The sequence below is a fragment of the Aythya fuligula genome, chromosome 1 (assembly GCF_009819795.1).
Source record: "Aythya fuligula isolate bAytFul2 chromosome 1, bAytFul2.pri, whole genome shotgun sequence".
Classification (NCBI taxonomy): Eukaryota; Metazoa; Chordata; class Aves; order Anseriformes; family Anatidae; genus Aythya; species Aythya fuligula.
In genome coordinates, this window is record NC_045559.1 from 43,621,876 (window position 1) to 43,645,517 (window position 23,642).

Below are 23,642 nucleotides of genomic sequence, written 5' to 3' on the forward strand. Positions count from 1 at the left end.
CCTCAGTATGTTAACATCGGTATTTCTTTGCGTGGTGGAATCAAATGTGTTGGAAAGTTACCAAATTTAACTTTTTTAAATTGCCAAAATATTGTCATAGCATTTCACTATTGGAGAGGAAGTACCTACGCATTCTTCCCTTGTTTTAATCTTGCTTTGCAGTAACTACTTTGGTAGTTCTCAGTCTACAGAGACTGAGTGAGACTTCCAAAAGGGTGGTCGACCAACCCATTCTGCTCTATTGCATCAATCTTAATGTGGCTGTTCAATAATATCTGCCTGGGCTCTTTGAGACCTGAGTTAGAGCTACCAGGCTTAAAGTGAAACCTGTGCTTGTTGCAACTACTTCTCCAACCCCTGTAACAGTGCTCCTGTTGGCAGGCATTGTAACAGTCATCAGTGTCTAAGTAAAATGAAGTTCCTATGGTACTTGTTGCTTTTCAGGTTTATTGCAACACTAATTTCCCTTGTCTTTGTTTTTGTTTCCCTTGCCTTCTTTCTTCTTGGCCATAGAAATCCGTTACGCAACTGTGTACTGGAATAAAGCTCAAAAAACACTGCAGGTCAGGAATACACTGGACAGGAACGGAGATGCCTATGGCTTCTACAACAACACTATACAGACAACAGGTTGGGGAGTTCTGGAGATCAGAGCAGGCTATGGCCGTAAGACCTTAAGCAATGAAGACATCATGTATGCAGCTGGCTTTTTGGAAGGCTATCTCACAGCTCCGTAAGTACCTCAGGAAGCAACTCAATTTATGACACTTCCAGTGGATTTCTGTGAGTGTGTTTATTTTTCTTTTCCCTTCATTCCTATCCACTTAAACCATACACTTTTGTGGTTGTGTGCTGTTCTTTTAATTCGTAACAAGTATGAGATACAGCATCTTCTTTACAGTATCAAGATGTGGTTTCTGCCTTGTGTTGTCTTCTCATCCTGCAGGCTCTGTTCTCACCTTTGTGAGAACAATGAGTACTGCATCAATATTTCTGGTTAAGTAATGTAATCACAGAATAGCATATGTGTAATGATGTGAGTAAGCCTTGTGTTGTAAATAATTACAAAAGGGGTAGCAGAAAGAATAGTTATTTCCCCAGCCTGGAGGTAGGTGACTGACCAATAGATGAGAGAATTGAGAGCAGATCAGTCAGGGAGAGGCAAAGGCTGCAGGGCTTCCTTAAGGGTCTTTTTCAGCAAGCGCTGTCAAGAAACTACTGGGGAGAACAGATGCTGAAGCTTCATAACATGGGGAGTTTTATCCCTCCTGGACAAAATTTTTTTGAAAAAAAAAAAAAAAAGAGGCTGATACACTGAAAGGCCAGGAGGTAGACTGGTATATGTCTAGAAGGGTCACTGTACTCCTGAAAGCCCTGTGGAAAATGAATGAGGGACTGAAACACTCCCACAATGCAAATCTGTGAAAACTGACTGTTTTGTGCATGTTATGAATCCAGACAAGCTTTTTCTGTTCTTTTTAAGTTCTTTCCGTTACTAAGCAGGAAGGCAGAATTGGTGGGATATAGCTGGTGATATGACTAAGCACATGACATGTGGATTGTTGGCAAAGGCTCTATTTCTCCTCTATGAACTTAAGAATTTTTCTTTTACTAAGACTAAGTTCTGTTGTGTGCCTAATACAGCATAATTTGTTGATCAAGAAAACACTTTGGGGGAGGGGGAAGGGGAATCTTAGAGTTCTGAGTGCACAGCATTTATCCCAGGCAGGAAAGAGAATGAAGTACATGAGAGATCTGGATATGTGTTTTTAGATTATTTGCATGAGAGGTTATTGCTATGGACTACTTAGACAGTTTATGTAAACTACATATGGCATTAAATGAGAATATTGTTGCAGAATCACAGAATGGCTGAGGTTGGAAGGGACCTCTGAAGATCATCTACTTCAACCCCACTGCCGAGCAGGGATCACCTAGAGCACATTGCACAGGATGGCATCCAGGCGGGTTTTGAATATCTCCAGAGAAGGAGACTCCACAACTTCTCTGGGCAACCTGTGCCAGTGCTTTGTCACCATCACAGTCAAAAAGTGCCCCCTCATTTCAGACGCAATTTCCTGTGCTTCAGTTTGTACCCGTTGCCTCTTGTCCTGTTGGTGGGCACAACTGAAAAGAGGCTGGCTCCATCCTCTCAACACCCTACCCTCAGATATTTATATACTTCAATTAGATCTCCCCTCAGTCTTCCAAGTTTCCTTACAACTGGGTGTTACTTGACAGATTTTTATTCAGTGTCTTTGTGTACTCATCTTTAAGTGATTAAACTTAAGTTTTGTCATAGTATGTAGACAGCCCAATCCATACTAAGACTAATCAGATGACAAATTATGTTTTAAAAAACACACTTCTGGTCTACTAGCGCCTCCATAGTAGATATGTAAGTCTTCCTTGCCGACTTTTTAAACAATCTTAACTATATACCCATTCCTTTAAACATAGCTTGAATGTGAAACAGTGTCTGACATAATCTGATGTCTTAGTCTACGCTTAGGTTTAGGAGAGGTGATTTTCTTCCTCCTTCCCCTCCCTTCCCCAGCCATTGCTACTGCAGGGCTATCAGCTCTGCCACTAAATGGCCCATCATAGAGAGTTAGATGTAGCAGAAATAATAACAAACAGAGGTCTTAAAGTCTTCAGAAAAGAGTTTAAGGGTTTCTGTCAAGGAAGAGGTTGGAGAAGTATGTTTTGAGACTTGGGCTTTTAAGTGAAGTGGGGAACTTAACTGAACTTGTTTTAAAGGAGTTGAAGTGTGAAGTTGAAGGGTTAAGATGCAAAACCAGAAGTAGCCAAAGCCTTGATTTTCTCAAAAAGGTCTCCTCAGAAAACATAGTGAGAAATTCTCTGACAGTGCAAAGCCTGAAAATGCTTCCCATCTCTAAAATGACTATCATATATTATATGTACCATCTGTTTTTTTGGCTATCTTTGCCCCATTGTACCATGGAAAATGCAGTGGAAATATATTTCTCACAGAGGTTATGAATATAAGCATTTTCTGTCTTGTGAAGCTATTTTGGATAAAAGGACTTCTCTTTGAAGCTAAGAATATCTATTGAAAATGCTCCAGCTAAGGAGCGAAAATGAATCCTCTGACCCTTGAGAAGACAGAGGACCTATTACTTCAGCTTTTCGGTGTACAATCTTGGTGTTTTTATTCAGTAAACTGCAAGTCAATAAAGTTCTCTTACACAGTGGATTTGACACTTTTTGAAGCACAGAGAAGCAAACTCACTAAGTCTGCACATGTTGAAAGATTACTCTCAGAATTCCGTTTCTCTTTTATCCTGTCTGGAGGGTCACAGAATCCTAACTCACATGCAGGAAGATTTTTTTTTTCTTTGGGGTGTTTACACAATTCTCCTGCAGTGAAACAGGTAACCAGCATCTCTCAGACTGTAAACCTGTTGCTATCAGACAGCCTGGCAGCTTGTCTCCAGGGAAGCTCTCTAGCATCGTCATGACTTCCCATATGAGAAGGAGTCTCTAAACACTCTCATTCTGCCTTTGCACACATCAGTGCACACAGTAGCTGCATGCAGCTCAACCTTCCTTTTTAGGGACTCATCTGTCCTGGTAACAGCAAGGAAGAGTGTAACGACATGTTTGATGGTGTTCTAGACTTTATTTGCATCAACAACCACTTAACTACCAGAGTGATGAGGCTTATGTTGCTTGTCTGTATGAGCACTGCCACCATAAGTGGCTCTGGTACAGCTGTCCAAGGTGAATACACTAGGTATGTGTGGTAATTGAGGTGTCCTCCAGTACATTGTTACCTTAACCTGGACAACTCCAAGGTCTCCAGCTGTCTCTCATCCATTTGTGGCAATGCCATTTGTGGTCATGACTCTATGAAGCCGAAATGACCCAAGGTATCTCTTTGTAGAAACCCTGAAGTCCTGGGAGTGCTCTGGTCTCACGTGTTGTGTTAATGGGAAGGATACATTCCTTCATATAATCCCAGTTTGAAGTGCAGGTTCCTGCAGAAGCTGTCAGGTGAGCAGTAGCTCCGGATTGACAGTGCCTGCAACTTGGAGACCTTCAGGAATTCTCAGCTAGCTCAGTTCTTTCATTGCACCTAGGGTGTGAATTAAGGTTTCTAGACACAGCCAAGCCTTTGATGGTATGCATAAGAATGTCAAAATCTTTCTTAAGAGCTTATGTTTTGTCCTTTGTAGGAACCCAAGCAGAATATAAGATAAATGGATTAAAAAAAAAATATATATATATATATCAAAACGGGACATGCTGGGACTGTCTTATCTCAGATTGCTGGGGAAGAATGTATGTCTGCTATAGTTTTTTTAGGTTCGTGGTATAAAAAGCAATATCTAAGCAAGTCAGATCCATCTACCAGTGATGACAGAAACAGGCATTTTCTAGAGCACAATTCATCTTTCTAGTGTAGGTACCTGATTCAGATAACAGCTGTCTGTTTTGAAGACACTTAGGGGGAGGATAAATCTAATTTGAGTATCTAGAGAGCCAGACATTTGTTTTTATCCCCAGTCTTTGGCCTCTTTGTAAGGTCCAATCCTAACATCCAGCCAAAGCTGTTAGCTCTGGTTTTCTTGGGTTATGAATTCTCTTCCCCCATTACAAGCAGTGTTACTGAGGCCTCACTGTACTTGGGCAACAGCAGAACACATCCAGATCAGTGACGTGAAGCACATACTTTTAGTCAGTCCCAACTGGGACGTGCTTGGTGCCTTAGAGCAGTATTTAAATTTGAAGCAACATTAATTGTACTCTTTTCTGATACAACCTCAGCTGACCCGAGTCCTGTCATCTTCCTCTCTAATTTGAAGAACATAGCTGTGCTTTGCTGTTTTTAGACTTTGAATTCTTGTCCCAGTATTGTAATTGCCTTGTTTTTGTTGTTAGATACAGTTGCAAAGCACTACCTTACTATAATGATCCAATTTACTTTGGAGGATAATACCTATACCTTACAAAATATGCAAGCCATGTACATGGAAACGTTAAAGGGAAAAAAAAGTCACAGGGAATTTAGGAGGAAAAAATCTTGGGCATTAAAAGATTAATCAGTCAATCCGAGGAATTGTCTGGCTTCTGTTAGTATATGCAAGAGGGAAGCCCATTAAAGAAGCTGCTTTCAGTTCCCTGATTTTGAACCAATCCACTCTCTACTCCGGTTATCTCTGCTTAAAGATGATACAAGTATAAAATCTGCCTTGTGTTGCATACCTTTCAAGTGCACCAAATGAAGAGAGTATGGCTGACAGTTTGTCGTGGTTCCGCTCGAGTGGGCAGCCGAGCTCCACCACAGACGCTCTCTCACTCCCCCTCCTCAAAGAGGAATGGGGAGAAAATATGTGAAAAGGGCTCAAGGGTTGAGATAAGGACGAGAAAATCACGCAATAATTATTTTAACGGGCAAAACAGACTCGGCATAAGGAGATAGTAAGATTTATTGCCTATTACTAACAAGCGAGAGAAGTGAGAAAACAAAGGAAAAAAAAAAACAAAAGCACCTTCCCCCCATCCACCCTCTTCCACCTCCTCCCCCCGAGCGGCGCAGGGGAACAGGGGAATGGGGGTTATGGTCAGTCTATAGCACTTCTTCTCTGCCGCTCCTTCTCGGTCACTCTCGTCCCCTGTGCTGTGGGGTCCCACCCACGGGATGCAGTCCTTGATGAACTGATCCGGCGTGGGCTTCCCACAGACAGCAGCTCTTCCAGAACTGCTCCAGATATGGGACCGTACCACGGGGTCCATCCCTCAGGAGAAAACTGCTCCAACCTGGCTCCCCTACGGGCAGCAGCTCCTGCCAGATCACCTGCTCCTGCATGGGCTCCTCTCCACAGGCTACAGGTCCGGCCTGGAATCTGCTCTGGCAGGGGTCTTCCACAGGCGGCAGCCTCCGTCGGTGCAGGGCCACCTGCTCCACCGTGGTCTCCTCCACGGGCTGCAGCGTGGAACCCTGCTCCACCGTGGTACTCCATGGGCTGCAGGGGGACATCCTGCTTCACCATGGTCCTCACCACAGGCCGCAGGGGACTTCTGCTCCGGCGCCTGGAGCACTTCTCCCCCTCCCTCTACACTGACCTTGGCACCTGCAAGGCTGTTCTCTCACTCCCTTGACTCTCCCGGCTGCTGTGTGGCGCAGCGTTTTTTTCCCTGTCTTAAATATGCTCTCACAGAGGCGCAAAACAACATCGCTTATTGGCTCGGATCTGGAAAACAATGGGGCCCTTCCCAAACATGGGGCAGCTTCTAGATCTTTCTCACAGAAACCACCCCTATGGCTCCCTGCTACCAAAACCTTGCCACGTAAACCCACTACACAGTTGAACCTAGAAGTCTGATCAGAGTAGTATCCTGGCTGTTTTTATTCTCTTAATCTGGTTCTTGTCCCTGAAAGACCATCTGCCAGATGGACTGTCTTCTGCTATTCCCTCCCCATTTCTAGTGCCATCAGAACTCTGTCTTGTAGTATGGCATAAATTATGCTATAATTTCCTTCCTAAAATTACTTAAAATTCTTATTTGCCAAATTTGTTGTGACTGCAGGGGTGCAGAATGTTGATCAGTTTCTTCAACTTTGTCTACTTCAAGAAATAGGTTATGATCATTGCGTGTAGTCTTGTGTTAAATGGGAGAACAGCTAACTGTAGAACTAAAATTGGTACTGTAGCTAGAGTTTCCTGAAAGGTGTGATGGTGTGAAGCTACTGAGCACTCCCCTCTCTTGCCCGAACTCCCCAGATCCAACCCCTCTCACTTATATCTGCCCAGGCACTGATCAAGCACTTTCATGTTGATTCACTTACTAACATAGCAGAAAGTTGCATTTGTATACTACCTCTCTTGCTTAAACAAGCATAAAAACCTAATTCAAGCTACAAACTGCCAGAAAAATAATTTACATTTTTTTACTATTTACATTTTTTTGTTGGGTTAGGGTTTTGCTTGAATGTATGCAGGCCAATTAGACTGGGTAGCCAGAGGGTTACCAGAGCTGACATAAGAAACAGCAGGGTCATGCAATCAAGTTGTGCTTAAACAGCTGAGGTTGGGGCAGGGGACAAAAAGAGAAGGAAGAAGGTCAGTGGATCAGCATCTCTAATCATCAGCAAACCATTCAGTCATCTCTGGGTGCATTCTCTAATTATACTCTGAAAGAAACTGGGGAGAAAGAGCATTCCTCCCAGAGGAAGTTGCCCTTGTTTAATAGAGGGAATCCTGTCCTGCTAGCATGCTCTTTCCTTGAGGCTGGCATTTGCTTCTTAGTTTGGCTTTCTTTCCCTCAGAACTTGGTAGGAGATAATTCTACTTATGACTGATCTAGTTCTACCTACTCGAGAGTTCAGCAAAATAATTTCCTGCTGAATTCCACCTAGAACTAAATATTCCTCCCCCTGTGTTTTTTTTTTTTTTTTTTTTTTTTTTTGACTCTGTAGCTGAAAAAGTGTTGGCTCAGTTTGAACTTGAAAATTAAGAAATGTTGATGGGAGGAAAAATTAATGGACTGAGAAAATTCAAAAGCTCTGTGAATCAGATGCATGAATTAGATTTGACCTAAAATTGAAGGGCGATGATAACTTTTGGGCTCCTGAGCTCTTTTTGTCAGTTAATTTTGTTATGAAATGTAAAGTGCTTTACTTCAATACAAACAAGCGAACCAGTCAACTAAAACAAACAGAAACTCAACCTTTTGTTCCTTCTAGTTAATGGTGATGAAACAGCTAACTGAACTCAGCTTGGAGGTGGGAGGCTTGGGGGGTGTGGGGGTGAAACAATGTTGGTTTCCATGCAGCTGAATCTGTTTAGGGCTGTCATGAGTCTGTGGGAATGCATAGGATTAACATACACCTTAGAGGCTTTTAGCTTATGTAAGAAAGGATCATGGTCAGTGGTAAGCAAAAACTCAGCTAGATACCAGGCTAAAATTCTCTCACTACTCAATCAGCAAATATTCTCATCTCCATGCTCTCTTGGTTCCAAATTGAATAGCTCTCCAGTAAACCGTTTCTGTTATGCTTTAAATTAATGTGCTAGAATTTTGAAGATGGTTCTGATCTTCAGAGATTTCCTGAATGTGAAGTTTTGCTATGAAATTGTACCATCTCACTTTTGCTTCTTTTTCCATTGTAGAGCAGTTTGAGCGAGCATTAGCAAGGACTTTTATTTTGACTTAAATTTAAACAATATACTTGTTTTAACTTTGCTATTTGACATGCCTTAAAGATACGATACCATTTCATGATTAGAAAAATGTGACTTTGTGGTGCATGGCTCTCAGTATCTGCTGACAAATGGGATGGCGAGGAATAAGGGAAGGTGCAAAAAAGTGATTTCTACTACCTTTTTTCTTTCAGGCATATGTATGACCATGCTGCAAATATGTATCCACAGTTAATTAAGAATCCCACCGTTCGAAGTGGAGTCCAGAATTTCATGGCGTATGTATTTAGTTCTTAGAAAATAAATTCTTCAAGACTTATGATTGATGTATATAAGGATATTTCAATTTTATTCTCTCATAGGTGAAAGAAAATATATGTTTACTTTTCCACTGACTGCATGGCATTAGTGTGTGTGAGGAAAAATTCTGAACTTGTTAAGAAGGTCATATATCCTTCCCCAATTCTGATTCTTTCAAAGAAATATTTAAAGATATTACTGCAAGTGGGTGTGGATAACACCAATGAATTATGAAGTTTATTCTAGTGAAAATCCTTTTCTAAAAACTGGTATTTTGAATGTTACACTGAACAGTGTGGTCTCTTGGCATCTTAGTCTTTTTAACACACTCTTTCATTCCACTGTTAGAATTTTGTTTACTATACCACTGATGTGAATTCTGTTCTAATCACAAAAGTCCTGAATCCTTTTTTTTCTTCAGCGGTATAAATCAACAGTAATTCTGCTCAAATATTGCAGCTACGCTGTTGGGGAGCTACAGGTGGGAGAACCGGGACAGGTACTAGGAGACTCAACTGTATTTAGCACTTACATTAGTCTCCTTAGACTTGTATTTTCTTCTATTATGAATACTTCTGTGAAGCTTTGGTCATGTCTGCAGACTAATTTTTACATCTTACCTTGTTTTGTTTCCTGAAGCAAGGGGGCTACATATCTGAATAATTCTGTTTATTGCATTTGTATCTAGTTTGTTTTTAGTGTATCAAAACAGATTAGAAAAAAAAACTCTTAGCACTCTCTTCCTATCATTGTATCCTTCAGCATTGCTGTCCTTTCTGTGAGAAAGATGAGGTAGCTATCATATCTGTTTTTTGTGTTGTTTTCCTCAGTATAACTCATAACAGCGGCTGTATTCCCCAAGATGCATTGTTGTGATGGAGGGGGCAATAGTAGGTGGCCTTGTATATTTTTTTTTTTTCTAATGCCAGTATTCTGGACTCCTGCTGTGTTGCTTTATTTTATAGCAGTCTCAATATGGGCTACTGTGTTGTGTTGAAAGCCATAGCTGTGAATGCTCTGATCATGTTCCTGTTTCCTCTGACATACGTCTTGTATCTTTTTACTTTCAGGTAGATAAATATGGCTGGTTTTATCAGCCATATACTGCTGGAAGAGTTTGTTTCCTTGCCAGATTCATTCACTTCTTTTTTTCTTTTTTTTTCTTCTTTTTTTTTTTTTTTTTTTCTTGCTGTACATAATGCCAGATAGATTACAGTCTCTGGTCCTGTGTTTATCTGGTCTTGACTTACTCTAAAAATTCAGGTTCCTCGTTGTGTGCAGCAAAGGAGGGAACTCTACGAGTTCCTTCTAATGTTGACTGCTCTTGCCCTTGGGTCTGTTCAGCTTCTGTTTTGTGCTGTAAACCTGGGTTGTTCGACTAGTAACCTCTTGGTTGGATTTGGCACATAGAATTATTGTTTGGCCTCCCACCTTTTCCTCAGAGGAGAATAGCAGTGGTTCTTAAGCAAAGTTTTAGCACTGCCAGCAGAAAGCCTTGGTTGCACTTGTACCTAGGGGAGAGAAGTAAGGACTTTAAAAGTCAGTCTATTTTATAGAGTAGGCATTTAAAAGGAAATAGGTCAGGTGAACAATCAAATGCTTGTTTCTCTTTACTGACTATAAGGGGATGCTAGATCTGCTATAGGTGGGTCTCCCACAGAGGCAGAGTCCATCTCTTTGGTGCTGAAACAATGTATGGAGGTAGAGGCACACGGTTGTAGGGTACATTGCATGGATCTGAATATTTGCACCCAGAGTATACAACCTTCATCCATGTCTACTGGATTTCCAGAACATGATTTACCTCAAAACACTAGGAAGGTTTTGATCATCTTGGTCATAATGCAGGCCAACATTTGCCCCTTCCCTGCAATAGCAATTATACTCTAAAACAAAAGCAAGAAAACCCCAACCTGTTTGTTCCTCTGCAGGAAACAAGATCAATGGACAAGACAACAAATCAGAAATAATAAGGATGACCCCTTTTGGAGGCATGCTGGCTATATTATTGCACAGTTGGATGGTCTGTACATGGGAGCCCTCGAGTGGGCTAAACTGCACAAACAAACAGTAAGATTACCACATCTCTTTTTTAGTAGTTGGGTGTGGGATGTCAGAAGATGAAGATGGGAAAAAGGAATCTGATATTTTTTTTAAAAGTGTGTTTAAAGATTAGTGACAAGTATTCATTCTGCATGTCATTCAACAAAAATTTCAGTTGTTGTGCAGTGCAGGTAGTGTAATTGAGCACTCCTGTCATGTCACCCCAGGTCTTTGTACTGGACTTAGAACTCTTGGCGTCTCACCTGCTGATTAGACTGGGGTTAGCTTTTGTATCAGTGTGAATGTTGGAAGGACAGACACTTCTAAGGTGTTTGCTGTCCTCACTTTACAATTGTTATTGAGCATATGACTGTAGGTATAAAGAGTAGCTGCAACAGTATGAATCAGCAAATAGGAACTGTGTTAAAGCTTTTGTTCTTATTTCCAGTCGTTAGAGCTTCAAAGCTTCTAGATTTTGCAGGATATCTTTCTTTGCTAAATTGTGTCTTGCTTTCTGTTTTCCAAGTCTCCTGTTGCAAACTGTATGGTCAGTGTTGTGTAAGGCCAAATGGGGTAATATTTTGTTTTATTTTTTTTTTCCTGAAAATTATTTTTTCTTGTTGTTTTTAAACTTGGATAGAATTGTGTCCAGGATCATCAGCTTGTATGCAATACCAGAGCTCCTTTTACTCCAGTAGAGTTGCGGTAATTATAGTGCTTTCCCCATAAGTCTAGTACGTCTAATTGGTTCCTCATTGTGAGAGGGAAGACTTGAGTAATTGCAGTTGACCCTTTTTTGTCTTGATTTCATCATACCAAGAATTTAGAGAAGGTGGCAGTAAGGAATTGTAAGCAATTAGGTTTTGGTAAAATGCAAAAATCTCTTGCATAGTTCTCATTCTGGACATTTCCTTAGCAGGAACCAGTTCATGCTGAAAGAGAAGACTGTGATGGAAAGGTCCATCCTGTTGAGTCTGAATTACAGGGATTTTATTAAGAAACCTTGACTTTCTAGGAAAATAACTGATTCATTCCTTTTCACAGCATCTATAACTGTAGAGCCCTGCAAGGTTCATCATTTTTTTTTGTCTGCTTTGGAATCCTTTAGATGCAGATGGACGGGAAAAGAACTAGCTTGTATCTGAGCTATTTTCTTGAAATAGACAGGAACATCCTACCTGCAGTGTGTTTTCATTTATGTCTGTGTTTGATATTAAAAATCACTGCCCTCTGAAGCGACCAAATCATTCTGATCCTCTTTCAGACAGGGCATATCGTATGTCACCAGCACACCTATACAATGGTACATTTAAGGAAAATTCAGACATGGTTCGGTCTGAAATAACTGTGTCCTTTATTCTTCAGTTATATGCAGTGGATATTATGCATGTGTCTGTATATATACACAGACACATGTACATATACACATATATATTATATAAAATACTTCTTTTTCCCAGATGTGCCTGGAGCAGATGGTGGGAATTATTTCCACTCCTTTCTTTTTCTTTCATAGATAATAGTGCCCAAAGCTAAATTTGTTTGCTTTGAATAAAAATATACGGGACCAAAAATTTTCCATGCATATTTGTCACTTGCACTGAAGTTTTGTCTGTTTGCCAGAGCTAGAAAGTTAACATCAGTCTCTTACTTCTGAGTATGGTTTGGAGAGCTGTATTTTCACCTAGACGTTTGGTTTTCCTTGGCATCAAGGTGATTCTTGACAACACTGCAAAAGTACATGAAATTCCGCTTGTTGCATATCATGTTTCTTTTTGAATATTTTGAGGAGAGTAAGCCACATAAGTGCTGTTTGTGTATGTATTTACTACTGTTTTGGATCCCCTTCAGGAAATAAAGATCTTAAAGATTTCTTTAAGGATAGGTCAAAAGATCTAAATTGGATGGAGAAAAGGGTCTGTATTTGCAAAGAATGTGAATTTCTACACTGAGCACTAGGTGAAGTTGAACAAAACTATTTTTTCTTTGGAAGAATGGGAACAAGAGTTCTATGAATAGCTAATCTGCTTTTAGTCTTACCCATCTCATGTTCCAAGGACTTTTATTTGCACTATATACACTTTTTGAACTTGTAAGTGTTTGAAGTCTTACATTTGGTGGACTAACTGGTGTGTGCTTATGTGGTGAAGACATGTGAAAAGATCTGTCTTTGCATTGTCCTGTACAATGTGTGGTAGGTTGAAACTATGCCACATCCACATAGTGCTTAAATGAGTGTTGAATTGTGTGAGTATAGATAAAAGTCACTCTGAAACGTGTCCTCTTTTCCTCCCCAGCTTCAAGATTGCCTTACCTGAACATTGTAGAACCATTATCTGCCATGAATAACCAGGCTTTACTATAGAGAAAATTGTTTTGGACTCAGAACTGTTTAATAGTAGCATTAGCATGTACCTTTTATTCTTTTATCTATGGAGCATATGTATAATAGTGGACTTTTCTTTCTTTTATTATTATTAATTTTTAATTGCATTAAACAACATCTTGCAGGGCTGTTCTAGGTAGATACTTCCAGTAAGATCTGCATGAAGGCAATGTGTAGTGTAAATTTCTGTACTTTAAATTTGATGTTTACTGGTATCATTAATAATGATGTCAAAATCTGAATACATTTTCATGTTAAAGTGTGAAATTATTCCATCTGGTTTAGCAACATTTTATATCCAGTAAACAAACCCAACCCTTTTGTCAGGATGATTTCTGAAGGAGGGGCACTCAAAGAACATTAAGGCTTTTCATCTGCCTAATGCTCTACCAACGCTGTGATTAATCTTGGGCTTGTCCACACAGGGAAATTACTCTTGAATAAGGAGGTGTAAGAGTTTTAAATACTACAATGATTCCAGGACAGCTCTCTATTTGTACTTCCTTATTTTGTATTGAGAATGCTCATGCATGGGGAGGTCATTGGAAAGCAATTGTTTCAGACTGACTAGTCTATGTTATTATACCGTGTAGACACGCATTTAAGACTTGTTTTCTTATCTGCTGCCTTTTCTAAGTTTTTCTCCTTCAAGCTGATGGTAAGTTTACAGTGGGAAAGGAAAACTCAATTTGATCTTTCTCGCTTTTCAGGATAATATCTCAGAGGATATGCAACATATTCTAGCTAAAGGACTTTAATGTCATGGCTATATCACCTCATTGCTTGTCATTTTAGTGCATTCATTTGCTCTTCTTCGGGATGTAAACCATGCATACCAGGGTTTTCCTTACAATGCTATGTGAGATGAGAGAACGTGGATGACAAGAGGTTATAATATGCCCTATATTATGTACTTGTTATGATGTACACTCATGTAATTCTTGCTGGTGGCCTCAGATGATCTTCTCATAGGGAAGACTTCTCCATATACCCTGGAAAATCAGGTGTACGTGTTCCTCAGCTGGGGCTCTCAGCCTAGTGGGAGGAAGATTTATCAGGCTGCTCCTGAAATAATCAGATTTGGCATACACTGCTAATGCCTGAGTCTTGTGTTTGAATGCATTGTTTTAGTGAGAAACTCTGTGCACTGAGCATGTCGGACTTCTCTGATGTCACTTAGCATCAGACAAAACCAGATTTATCCTAGCAAAGCTAAGTCATGAGTTCTTGGAAATATATTGGAATTAATCTTGTTTACCTCTCAAAAGGGGAATGAAAACACAACTCTGATGGGTACTTAGCAACCTAGTTCCTCTTTTGTTTTGCCTGGCTTTGGGAGAAAACAATTTCACCCAGTGGAACACTAAGAATTTACATAATCTTTGCTGTTTTGTTCAAAAGGGTCTTTCCTTCCAGCTTTCTGTGGTTATAATGCTGTTAGCTTCCTTCCATAGTACCTTTGTTCTGGTTTGGATGGATTTCCTGGTATTTAATGATTTTATTTTTTTTAAATTTGTAATGACCACAAGATAGCACATAAGTAGGAAACTTTTCAAGTATATAGACAATTCCAAGTGATGCTGTAGCAGTGTCAGTAGATATTACAATGAAGGCAGGTTTTATGGAGGAGAATATGGAGTGGTAATAAATGGATAGAAAGAACAATTAAAATGTCTAAAGGCTGGCTGAGCATTCTCACATGCAATCCTATTTCCTCCCCCTCGTGGTGGTAATGTTCACTCATTACTTTGCTGCCTGACTTTTCTGTAACAGTTATGGCTGTAAATTAAACACTGGAAAACAGCTTTGCCTCACAGTATGTTTGGCTTGCAGTCCTTTTAGTATGGCTGGATGGGGGAAAAAAGTGCTGAAACTGCAGCAAGTCTGTCTGTATGGATTCTAGTAATATAGCACTTGCTGGGACTTGTTTGCAAATGATTCATACCACTGAGTTGCTTGAAACTATCCAAAGGTACATCCCTTGATTTTTATCAGTTGTGGCCTCTGCTGGTCCCTGTTTATGACAGCAAAAATACGATGAGCTAGAACAGTGTAACGTATGTTCAAATTTGCTTCGGACTTTTTTCCCTCAAACTAGAGTTGCTGTTAGGGCCTTTCATGGTACGTAGTTTTAGTTGTTTATTTTTTTTTCCTTGTCCTTTTCTCCCTTTTATTGGGGTTTGTTCAGCTTTATGGTTTAATAACAGCAAGTTGTATTGCAAGCAACATATTTCTTTGCTCTATGATTACATTCCATTCTAAAATTACTAATCATAGTGCTACAATGATGTGTATTCTGTCTTTTCCTTAAGTCTTGCCTTAACTAAAAGCATGGTGCAAGCAAGAACAGGAAAGAGTTAGAAAACGGTCCTTGAAGGCTGAGGTTAGACCACTGTTAAGGTTTTATGTTTGAAGAGGCATTGAAAGAGAGGATGCTGAAGATTGCAAAATGATCTGTGCATAATTAACCATGGCTCTCTCTAACCATAAGGGTTTTTTTGAAATCCTGTAGTGGGATGCCTTTTGACTGACTTCCTCTCTTCAGCTTGTTCCATGCTTGATTAGTACTGTTAATGTATCTATCTCGCTTCCTTCGTTTCCTCCTTCTCAGACATGAGGATCTTTAATTGCAGTCTTTATTAAAAAAAAATAAAATCCAAGAGCTCACCTGAATGTGTGCTAATGTAAGGCTTTTCAAAGGCATCTAGATAAATAGGGGGAAAAAAATGTAATATGCTGTTGGCAAAGACACACGAGGTTTCCTAAATTACTGCTATAGCATCTCCTTTTTGTCCTCAGCAATGTTAGCATTGGTAATGTCACTACAAGGGCCAGACACTTAAAGATACATAAGTGTCTCATTCCAAGCTGAATTTTAGCATTTGGGTCTTGTGAACAGGTGTTTTGCAGAAAGTATAAAAGATTGCTTTGAGAAGGAAAAAGTTCTTAACAGCTGAGTTCTATTGATTGATGCTTCTGTCTGAAAGTGTTTGTTGTGGTCTCTTCTCTCTTTCTTCAGCCCCTGAGCATCTTTGATGTCCAGTTTCTGAATGCAGTTGGAGACCTGTTGGACCTCATTCCTGCATTATTTGAGTATTCTACGAGGAGCGGACAATGCAATGTGGATGCAGGAGGTCATGGGAAATACCAGTGGGATATGGGTCACTGCTCTGCACTCATCAAGGTGAGCACTAAGAAATTCAGCTCCAGCGATTGTGTTGATTCAAAATGCCATGAGTCTGTGTTTCTGTAGTCTTCACTGTTCATATTGCATGTGCCTGAAGAGACCCTTGTTGATCAAGGCACTTTTATGTAGTTACCATTTGTACCTCCATGGCATTCTGGGTCCAGTTTTGCTCACTGGTGCTTGGAGGGAGGGGAAACAACAAAAATAAAAACCACAGAGAATGACAGTGGAAAAGCTATTAGAATTACTGGGGAATGGGAAGCTACTGTGGAGAGGAAACTGGATGAGAGTAACTTATTTCATCTTGCCAAGTGAAGGTCAGAAGGGGATACCATGAATGTTTACAAATACCCTGGGAATGTAAGTAGGGAAAAGGTTACTTAGTGCTGGCATAAGAACAAATGGGTGTGTGAGGCTGGTGGATGGTGGATGAATACAGTCCAGAAATTAGAAAAAGTTTTCTTAGTGTTAGCAGTGATATTCTGGATTAGCTTTCCCATGGGGATAATGACAGGAAGAAAACCCTTTTAAAATCTAAGGTTCTAATACATCATGGCTGCAATTAAATTTTTCTACTAAAATTGTCAAACATCTAGTCAGTGTATGGAGATTCAGGTATTCCAGAGCAACCATATTTATCTTCAGCTGAGATGCATTCATTCAATATTTGACTGTAACAAAATGTTTGAGGTGGCCATAAGTCTTAGAAACAGGGAAATGCTTTGAGAAGACATACTATCAATATGTATCTTTTCAAAATACATACCTACTTGCATTCGCTTCTGTGCTTTAAAATTTCCCAAAGGTGTTTTCACAGAAAGAGCATGTTCTAAGTTAATGTTTGATATGTTTGTAGAGATATGATTTGAGTGCATAACTACAAACATTTAAGAGGAAGAGGGAAACAAGACATGTCTTGGTACACGGGTGCTCCAAAAAAAAACCCTAAACTGTTTCATTTTGAACAATGACAAAGATTTGAAAGCAACACATTGGCAAGAACTATCTCCAAAGGTTTCAAAAATTCAGTACACAATTAAAAAAGTTCAGTACACAACTAAAAAACACGAGAATCTGGTCCCTCTTGAACAATGCAGTTAGACTGCTTAAAACAAATTGTTCTCCTGGTTTCTATCAAGTACAAAACATGCAGAGTATGGTAGGGCCTGAAATGGTTCATCATTATGCTTCTGTTTTCCAGGTTCTACCTGGATATGAGAACATATATTTTGCCCATTCCAGCTGGTTTACATATGCGGCCACGCTGAGAATATACAAGCATTGGAATTTCAATATAGTTGACCCATACACTAGGACCGGCCGTGTCTCATTCAGCAGTTACCCAGGTAAGGTCTCATCCCCCTCCCAAAAGAAAAGGTATTCAAGATGACATGGACTGTCTGGCTTGCAGATATCTTGCCTGTAAAAAGGTCTATACCTCAACAAGCATTGGGTTCAACGTACCTTAATCCTTTTAGCCATGGGGAGGACAAAATGCCTTGTTCAATTTTCTAGCCTAAACATCTCATGGTGGTGTTTTTGTTTTCTTTTTTTTGTTTGTTTTTTTTCCTGTTGGCTAATCACATCTAGTGCTCAGAGTAGTACTAGTTAAATATTCTTCTACCTCTCACACAAACACACTGCTTTGAGTTCTGCTTGGTGTAGTGCACAGCCATCTCAACTGTTGAACTTAGTACCTTGTTGACAGCATTCACACGTTTGGTAATAACGAGGTTTTGAACACTTGTGTTTAGTACCATGGTATGACTTGTACTGTAATAACATTACTAGACACTATCAAACACTAGCCATTTGAAATTGTAGAGACTTTTTTGATGCTGGGTTAGCAAACCTTGTTTTTTTTCCCCCCCTCTTGCAGCTTCTCTAGAAACTGGCAAAGGGAGGTATTTTTAATGTGTATTTTACGTGTCAGAAATATATCCAGCCAGAGTATTTAAAATTACCCTTGGGAAGATGAGGCAGCATGTAGTGTTCTCAAGTTTCCTGGAAGAATATTAGAAATTATTGGTACTTAACATTTCAGTGGTGAAATATGTACTCTTGCTGTTTTTGTTAGTTTTTTAGTTTTTTAATAACAAACAAACAGCTCAAATTAGCACCAAGAAATGTGATCATGAAAAAACAAAGCACTGCATACATTTTTAAAGGTGGAATTTCAAATTCAAAAATGGCCAAACACTCAAATCTGCAACTTTTTAAAGTGAAATATGTGCTGTAGAAGATCATTTGATTCTGATGAAATTGTGTTGGCTGATGATTGCAAAATGTGCTTTGATTTCTTACTCTGCTTGTCTTACTACAAAGGCAGGGGTCTTTTTGGCTTGGACTCCTAAAACTGTTCTATAAAGCAGTTGCGTTCATTTCACATTAAAAGCAATCTTTTTTTTTTTTTCTTTTTTTTTCTTTTTTTTTTTTATTGTGGATTTCTGACCCAGTAACCCTCAGGAACACAATTTTCCTGGGATTTTTGCTTTAGGGAACGAGTCAGAGATATTTTGGCAAATGCCTGTAAAGTGTACAGCCTTTCAGGAGCATGGGTTTTCTCTGAGGAATTTGACTTTCTTGTCAGAAGGAATTTTGCCAAGCCTGTATAACCTGGTAGGAAGTGAAGGTTGTCTGAGCTCTGTTCTTCACCTGAATGTACAGAAGGTCATTCTGGATCTTGTATCTCACAGAAAAAATACTGTTGAAGATAGTATTGTCCTTTAGGAGAATGTGGCTATGTTTCCCAACTGTTGCATGCTGTATTGTGCTGCAGATGCAAACTTGGGATCAGGATCCGCCACACAGAGTGACTTTTATTATTATCATTAATGCTACTGCTCTGTTGTGTTGTTTGTTTTTTTTTTTTTTTTTGGAGGGTGTATATGCAGGTATCTTTGGGTTGTTCCTTTTGTGGAATCTTTATATAGAGAGAAATACGTATCATCTGCTTTGACAAGACTGATAAAGCACACTGTATGAGAGGGTACCTGAAAACCAGCTGTGCTAAATGCCTGGGGTCTGCTTGCTAGTGCACAAAATCCCAGTGCATTTCCCTGAGACTGGTGTCTGCAGGGAACTTTTAAGAGAGGGCTTATTTTAAAGCTTGCTTGTCCTAAGTACTCTGATGCAGTGATGTGGTAAGGTTTCATTCTACCTACAAAATTCAGTGAGAACTGTTGCAAAACGTACTTCCCATGGCTACAGTGGAGTTTGAGAGACCTGTGGTATGTCAAGTGTGCTCACTGGCCACTTAATTATAGGGTAGTATCGCAAGCACTAGGCAAGTGTGACCCATTGACTACAGCAGATTACATTAGCTGTAATGTAGCTCACAAACTTGCAGTTTTCCAGATGAGCAAACGCAAAATCAGCTGGTCTGGTAATGATCTCAGGGCATCACACAGGAAGGAGGGAACTACCAGAAAACTCTGCTCCATGTTGTGATGAGATGAAGCCCTAAATTTTCAGGGCATCTGACCATGAAATCCACAAATCCTGCCCATGGCTCAACTTGACAACTGTAACTTCTCTCTGCATGTGAGTTCCCACTCCTGTTCTCTGTCCTGACAGGTACCTCCTGGGACATTCTTACTGGTTCTTAGTAAGATCCCCTGAACAGGAGGGATCCACATGATCCTAACGTACATAGAAGTATTGACTTTTGGAGGAAACAAGGCATTAAGAAGGAGGTTTCCTTCCAGGCCTTCAATGGCACTTAACCGAATAATTCATAGCTCTCTCTTGTCCAGTAGACTGGTTATGAAGTAAAACTTAAGCTGTCCAAAAGCTGTGTCAGAAATGTTTCAAGGAAACACTTGTCTTCTGAAAAGGAATGTGCCGACTCCCTGATTTCTCCTGAGATCAGAGTAAAGTTGTCCAGATTGTTTATTTACTGCATTTCAAAATACAGGTAAAATTGTGAAATTAAACTGCAAAAAAAAAGAGTATTTGTTACATCTCGGGTTAGAGGATCTAAGCTGACTGGCTAGTTGTGATGTACACTGGCATATGCATTATGATACAGCTAGAGGGCCTTGCACTTCCTTGCTTTTGCTGAGGCTCAGCAAGCAGAGGATGATCTGGAACTGCAGAGTCCATTCCTGTTTCCTCAGCAATTTCCAATATTCTTGCCAGCATGCTTAAATACTACTGCTTCAGTTTCTTTCAAGTTTCCTCCTTTCTGCTTTCTCCCTTTCAGACCCACAGTAGCACTGCAGGGGTACTTGCAAGGGGAATGAATGAGAGCAGTAATCTCTGCTCTTGCAGAATGATTTAACCACCTACGCTCGTTTCCACACTAATCCTAATCCTCACTTGAACCCTGCTCATCATTTCAGCTTTCTCTTCTGTTGAAAGCATCTGTGCAGAGCTGCATGCAGAACATCTCTGTGAACCTCTGGAAAGGAAGAGGGGCTCTGAGCTGAATGCTTGGACACCTCTGACTTTGGTGTCTTGTTCAGACTGAGCATAAGTACTTAATGTTGCTGGTGAGTTTCTGCAGAGCAGTGAACTTAAATGCAAAGGCCAAGTAACATTTGCTAACAACTGTTGAGTGAAGCTCTGCTCATTTGGAGGGATAAGAAATATGATGACAGAGACTAGGTGGGTGTTGTTTTTGCAGGACATGTCTAGTAAAAAACAAAACAAAACAAAAACAAACAAACAAAAAACAGATAAGGCCAAACAAAAATTCCCCTGGCTGTGCAGTCACTGTTTGACACTGCCCCACTGAGTCATTTCCAGATATTAGCCCTATTAGCTGATGAAATTTCCCTGTTTTCATTGGACAGCAGGGAGAAGATTGCAGTTTCCAAGATCCCCATCCATTTGGGTGGAGCTTTTTTGAAGAGTTAGTTTTGAACCCCATTTAAAAAAGGGAATCTACCATTTGGACCCAGGCACAGTAGTTTGGGTAGTGACCTGCTTTCTCTAGGTGAGCTACAGTCTTGTTAAATATGTTGTATTCTGGTTTTAGGTACTTAATCAGGGGAATAGCACATTCTCCACTGGCACCAGCATGCTTATGGGTTTTGCCACATTTCTTGCTTCCCAGCTTCCTCCAACATCTGTCTAAAACCTGAGGGCGAGCAGAGGAAAAGTATCTGATGCACTTTATGACTCTGGTATCTCATCTCCATTGTGGGGTGTACCTTTGCCTAGTACCTAGGAGAGATCTGCAGGTGAAAGGAAGGCAGCTGGCAGGAGATAAATCATGGTATGAAAAGCATCTGCTGGTGGGATTATGAAAGCTAATCCAGAGAAGACATCTCCCTTCCTATTGTTAAGTGTGTTTGTAGCCCAGAGCATTGAGCCTTTTAGGCTGGAGCTACTCTCATCCATGTGAGGTGATTGCTAGGGCTCTTGTCCCTGACTTCCAGACTATGACACTGCACCTTTCTGACACTGAATGAACACAAGGACCAGTTAAAATTCCAGAAAAGTTGATTCCATCTGGTTGAGAAAGAAGCAACTACCTCTTTAGGAACAATAGCTGTCAGGAGCACATCCCTGTTCTGTCCATGTCCCTCCCATTCTCATACTATTCAGTGTGATGACTCCCCAGAGAACACTATGGCTCAGATTTCAAAAAAAGAAAAAATCAACCAAGCAAACCAAAATATTAATAGTGGTGTGAATGAAGTTCCAGAATCTGGAAACTTCAGTTTTCCAGTGGTGTTTGGAAACAGAATCTAAATGGCTCAGACCCTGAAGACGCAGTCAGAAGTGCTTTTATTTCTTTCTTTTTATAGGAAGAGTCAGGTTCGTTGAAAGGGGAGGAAGAAAAAACACAGAACAACAAGATTGAGAGTAGTTGATAAAAATGGGAAATGGGTTTACAGGGGAAAATATGTCACTGTTATCTCTCTGTACAGTTTACCTAAAAGGCAATTTCAATTATAGCAGATTCTCATACATAGTGGAAAAATGAGGATAACACAAGAAGACATCAAATATCTGCTGCTATCTCTAGGCTTCATCTGGGTTTTATTTTTGTGGATGCTTTTGTCCTTGGTAAACCTGTCATATGTATTTAACTTCCCTTTGTCTCAAGGGTGCCTGTACCTTAAGTCATAATGACATATGTTGTCTCTGGATAACTGAGCTAATAGTGGTGTATCATGGAGGGCACACTGTATTATAAAAGTACTGCGGGATGAAACTTGGTAAATACTGAGTCCTGGAAAGAAATCCACTTGTTTTCAGCTCATCTTAGCTTTGCAAATTATTTGAACTACAGAACTCATTCAACTTAATTATTTGAGTTGCCACTTACTTTGAGTTGAGTTTTATCTCAGCTTAAGTTGATTTAAAAAGGAGACAAAGCTATTCAGTTTATTTTGAAGTAGGTCACTTTGTACTGGTATCCACGTAGGAATTAGTGCTCAGTTCAAACCACAGTTGTTTAACAGTTTCATTTTTGGTCTCTGGACAAGCACTCATCTTGCTGTGCAGCAGTTTACCTCAGGAGTAGTCAGCGTTGTGGTATAAAACAGGCTGACAGAGCCAAGTTTAGAGTGTTTCCCTTCTTGTCTGTATTTACTTGAAAGAATTCTGCTATGGATACTCTTTATTTATTGCCACTCTCATTCTCTTTTTGAGAGTGAAGTAGTAGGACCCGCAAGCTGTCAGGGTGCTCTGCCTGTTCTATATGGACATATCATTAGAGAACAGGTACCTGCAAAGTGTATTTTCCTGGATCTGATTTGAGATTTGGGGATTTTAAAGAAATCTTGCTGAAATTGAGCCTTTAAACATTAATTTTGCTAGAAGAAGGTCTGCCTTTTTGATGAGGCAGGACTGGATTGTCTTTCTGGTTATCATAGGTTGCTGACCTCACTCTGTTTGCAAAGTGTATTAACAAGGCTTGCTGTACAAGATGTTGTAGTGGGACACAACTATTAAGGTATTACACAAAGAAGATTTTAGTATTGTGTACTCTTTAAAGAGTGGTGCCATTAAAAACTTACTGACAAGAGACCACATTCTGGATAACTTCTCCACTGGTAGCTCAGTTAGCAACTTTTCTTCCCCAACCTGGTGACTGCCAGCCCCGTATCCTCTGGAGAATCTCAAAGTCAAGTTATTTCTGCTTTGTAAATAGTTGCCAAGCTATCCATGGCATTATAGCTGACCTTTGCAGTTCTGTATACCACCTCCTGACATGGGATCTGCAATTGGACCTAATGTTTCTGTTGGCATATAACCTGGAAAGGAATCCTGCTCTGAGAGCTGTGGTTGTGTTGAGTTTTGCAGGACTGTTGCATGTCACAGAGAAGAGTAGGTAGAACTTTCTCTTGTATACAGGAGTTGGCTTAAAATTTGGGAGGTGCCCATTTCTTAGAGATGCTTTTCAGAATAGTTAGATTGGAAAAGATTAAACTAAGTAGGAAGACTTTTCTGCTTGGTTTGTTTAGTACAGAAGAGATCCTTTTTTTTGGGGGGGAGAGGGGGAGGGGGAAAGAAAGGTTGATCCATTAAAAAAATAAAAAAAGCTGATGAAGATCTGTTTGTGGAGGTTGTATTTTTGTTCTGTTTTTGTCATTGTTTTTGA

The 23,642-nt window shown here is 40.0% G+C and overlaps 1 protein-coding gene across 1 annotated transcript in view; it reads left to right on the forward strand.

The window, feature by feature from the left end:
• PLBD1 (phospholipase B domain containing 1) overlaps nt 1-23,642 on the forward strand; it is a 37,869-nt gene that overhangs the window by 6,909 nt on the left and 7,318 nt on the right. The window contains exons 2-6 of the mRNA XM_032207410.1: nt 514-733; nt 8,363-8,446; nt 10,400-10,538; nt 15,917-16,081; nt 17,286-17,430. Coding sequence (XP_032063301.1) covers nt 514-733; nt 8,363-8,446; nt 10,400-10,538; nt 15,917-16,081; nt 17,286-17,430 — 753 coding nt within the window. The remainder of the gene's footprint in view (nt 1-513; nt 734-8,362; nt 8,447-10,399; nt 10,539-15,916; nt 16,082-17,285; nt 17,431-23,642) is intronic.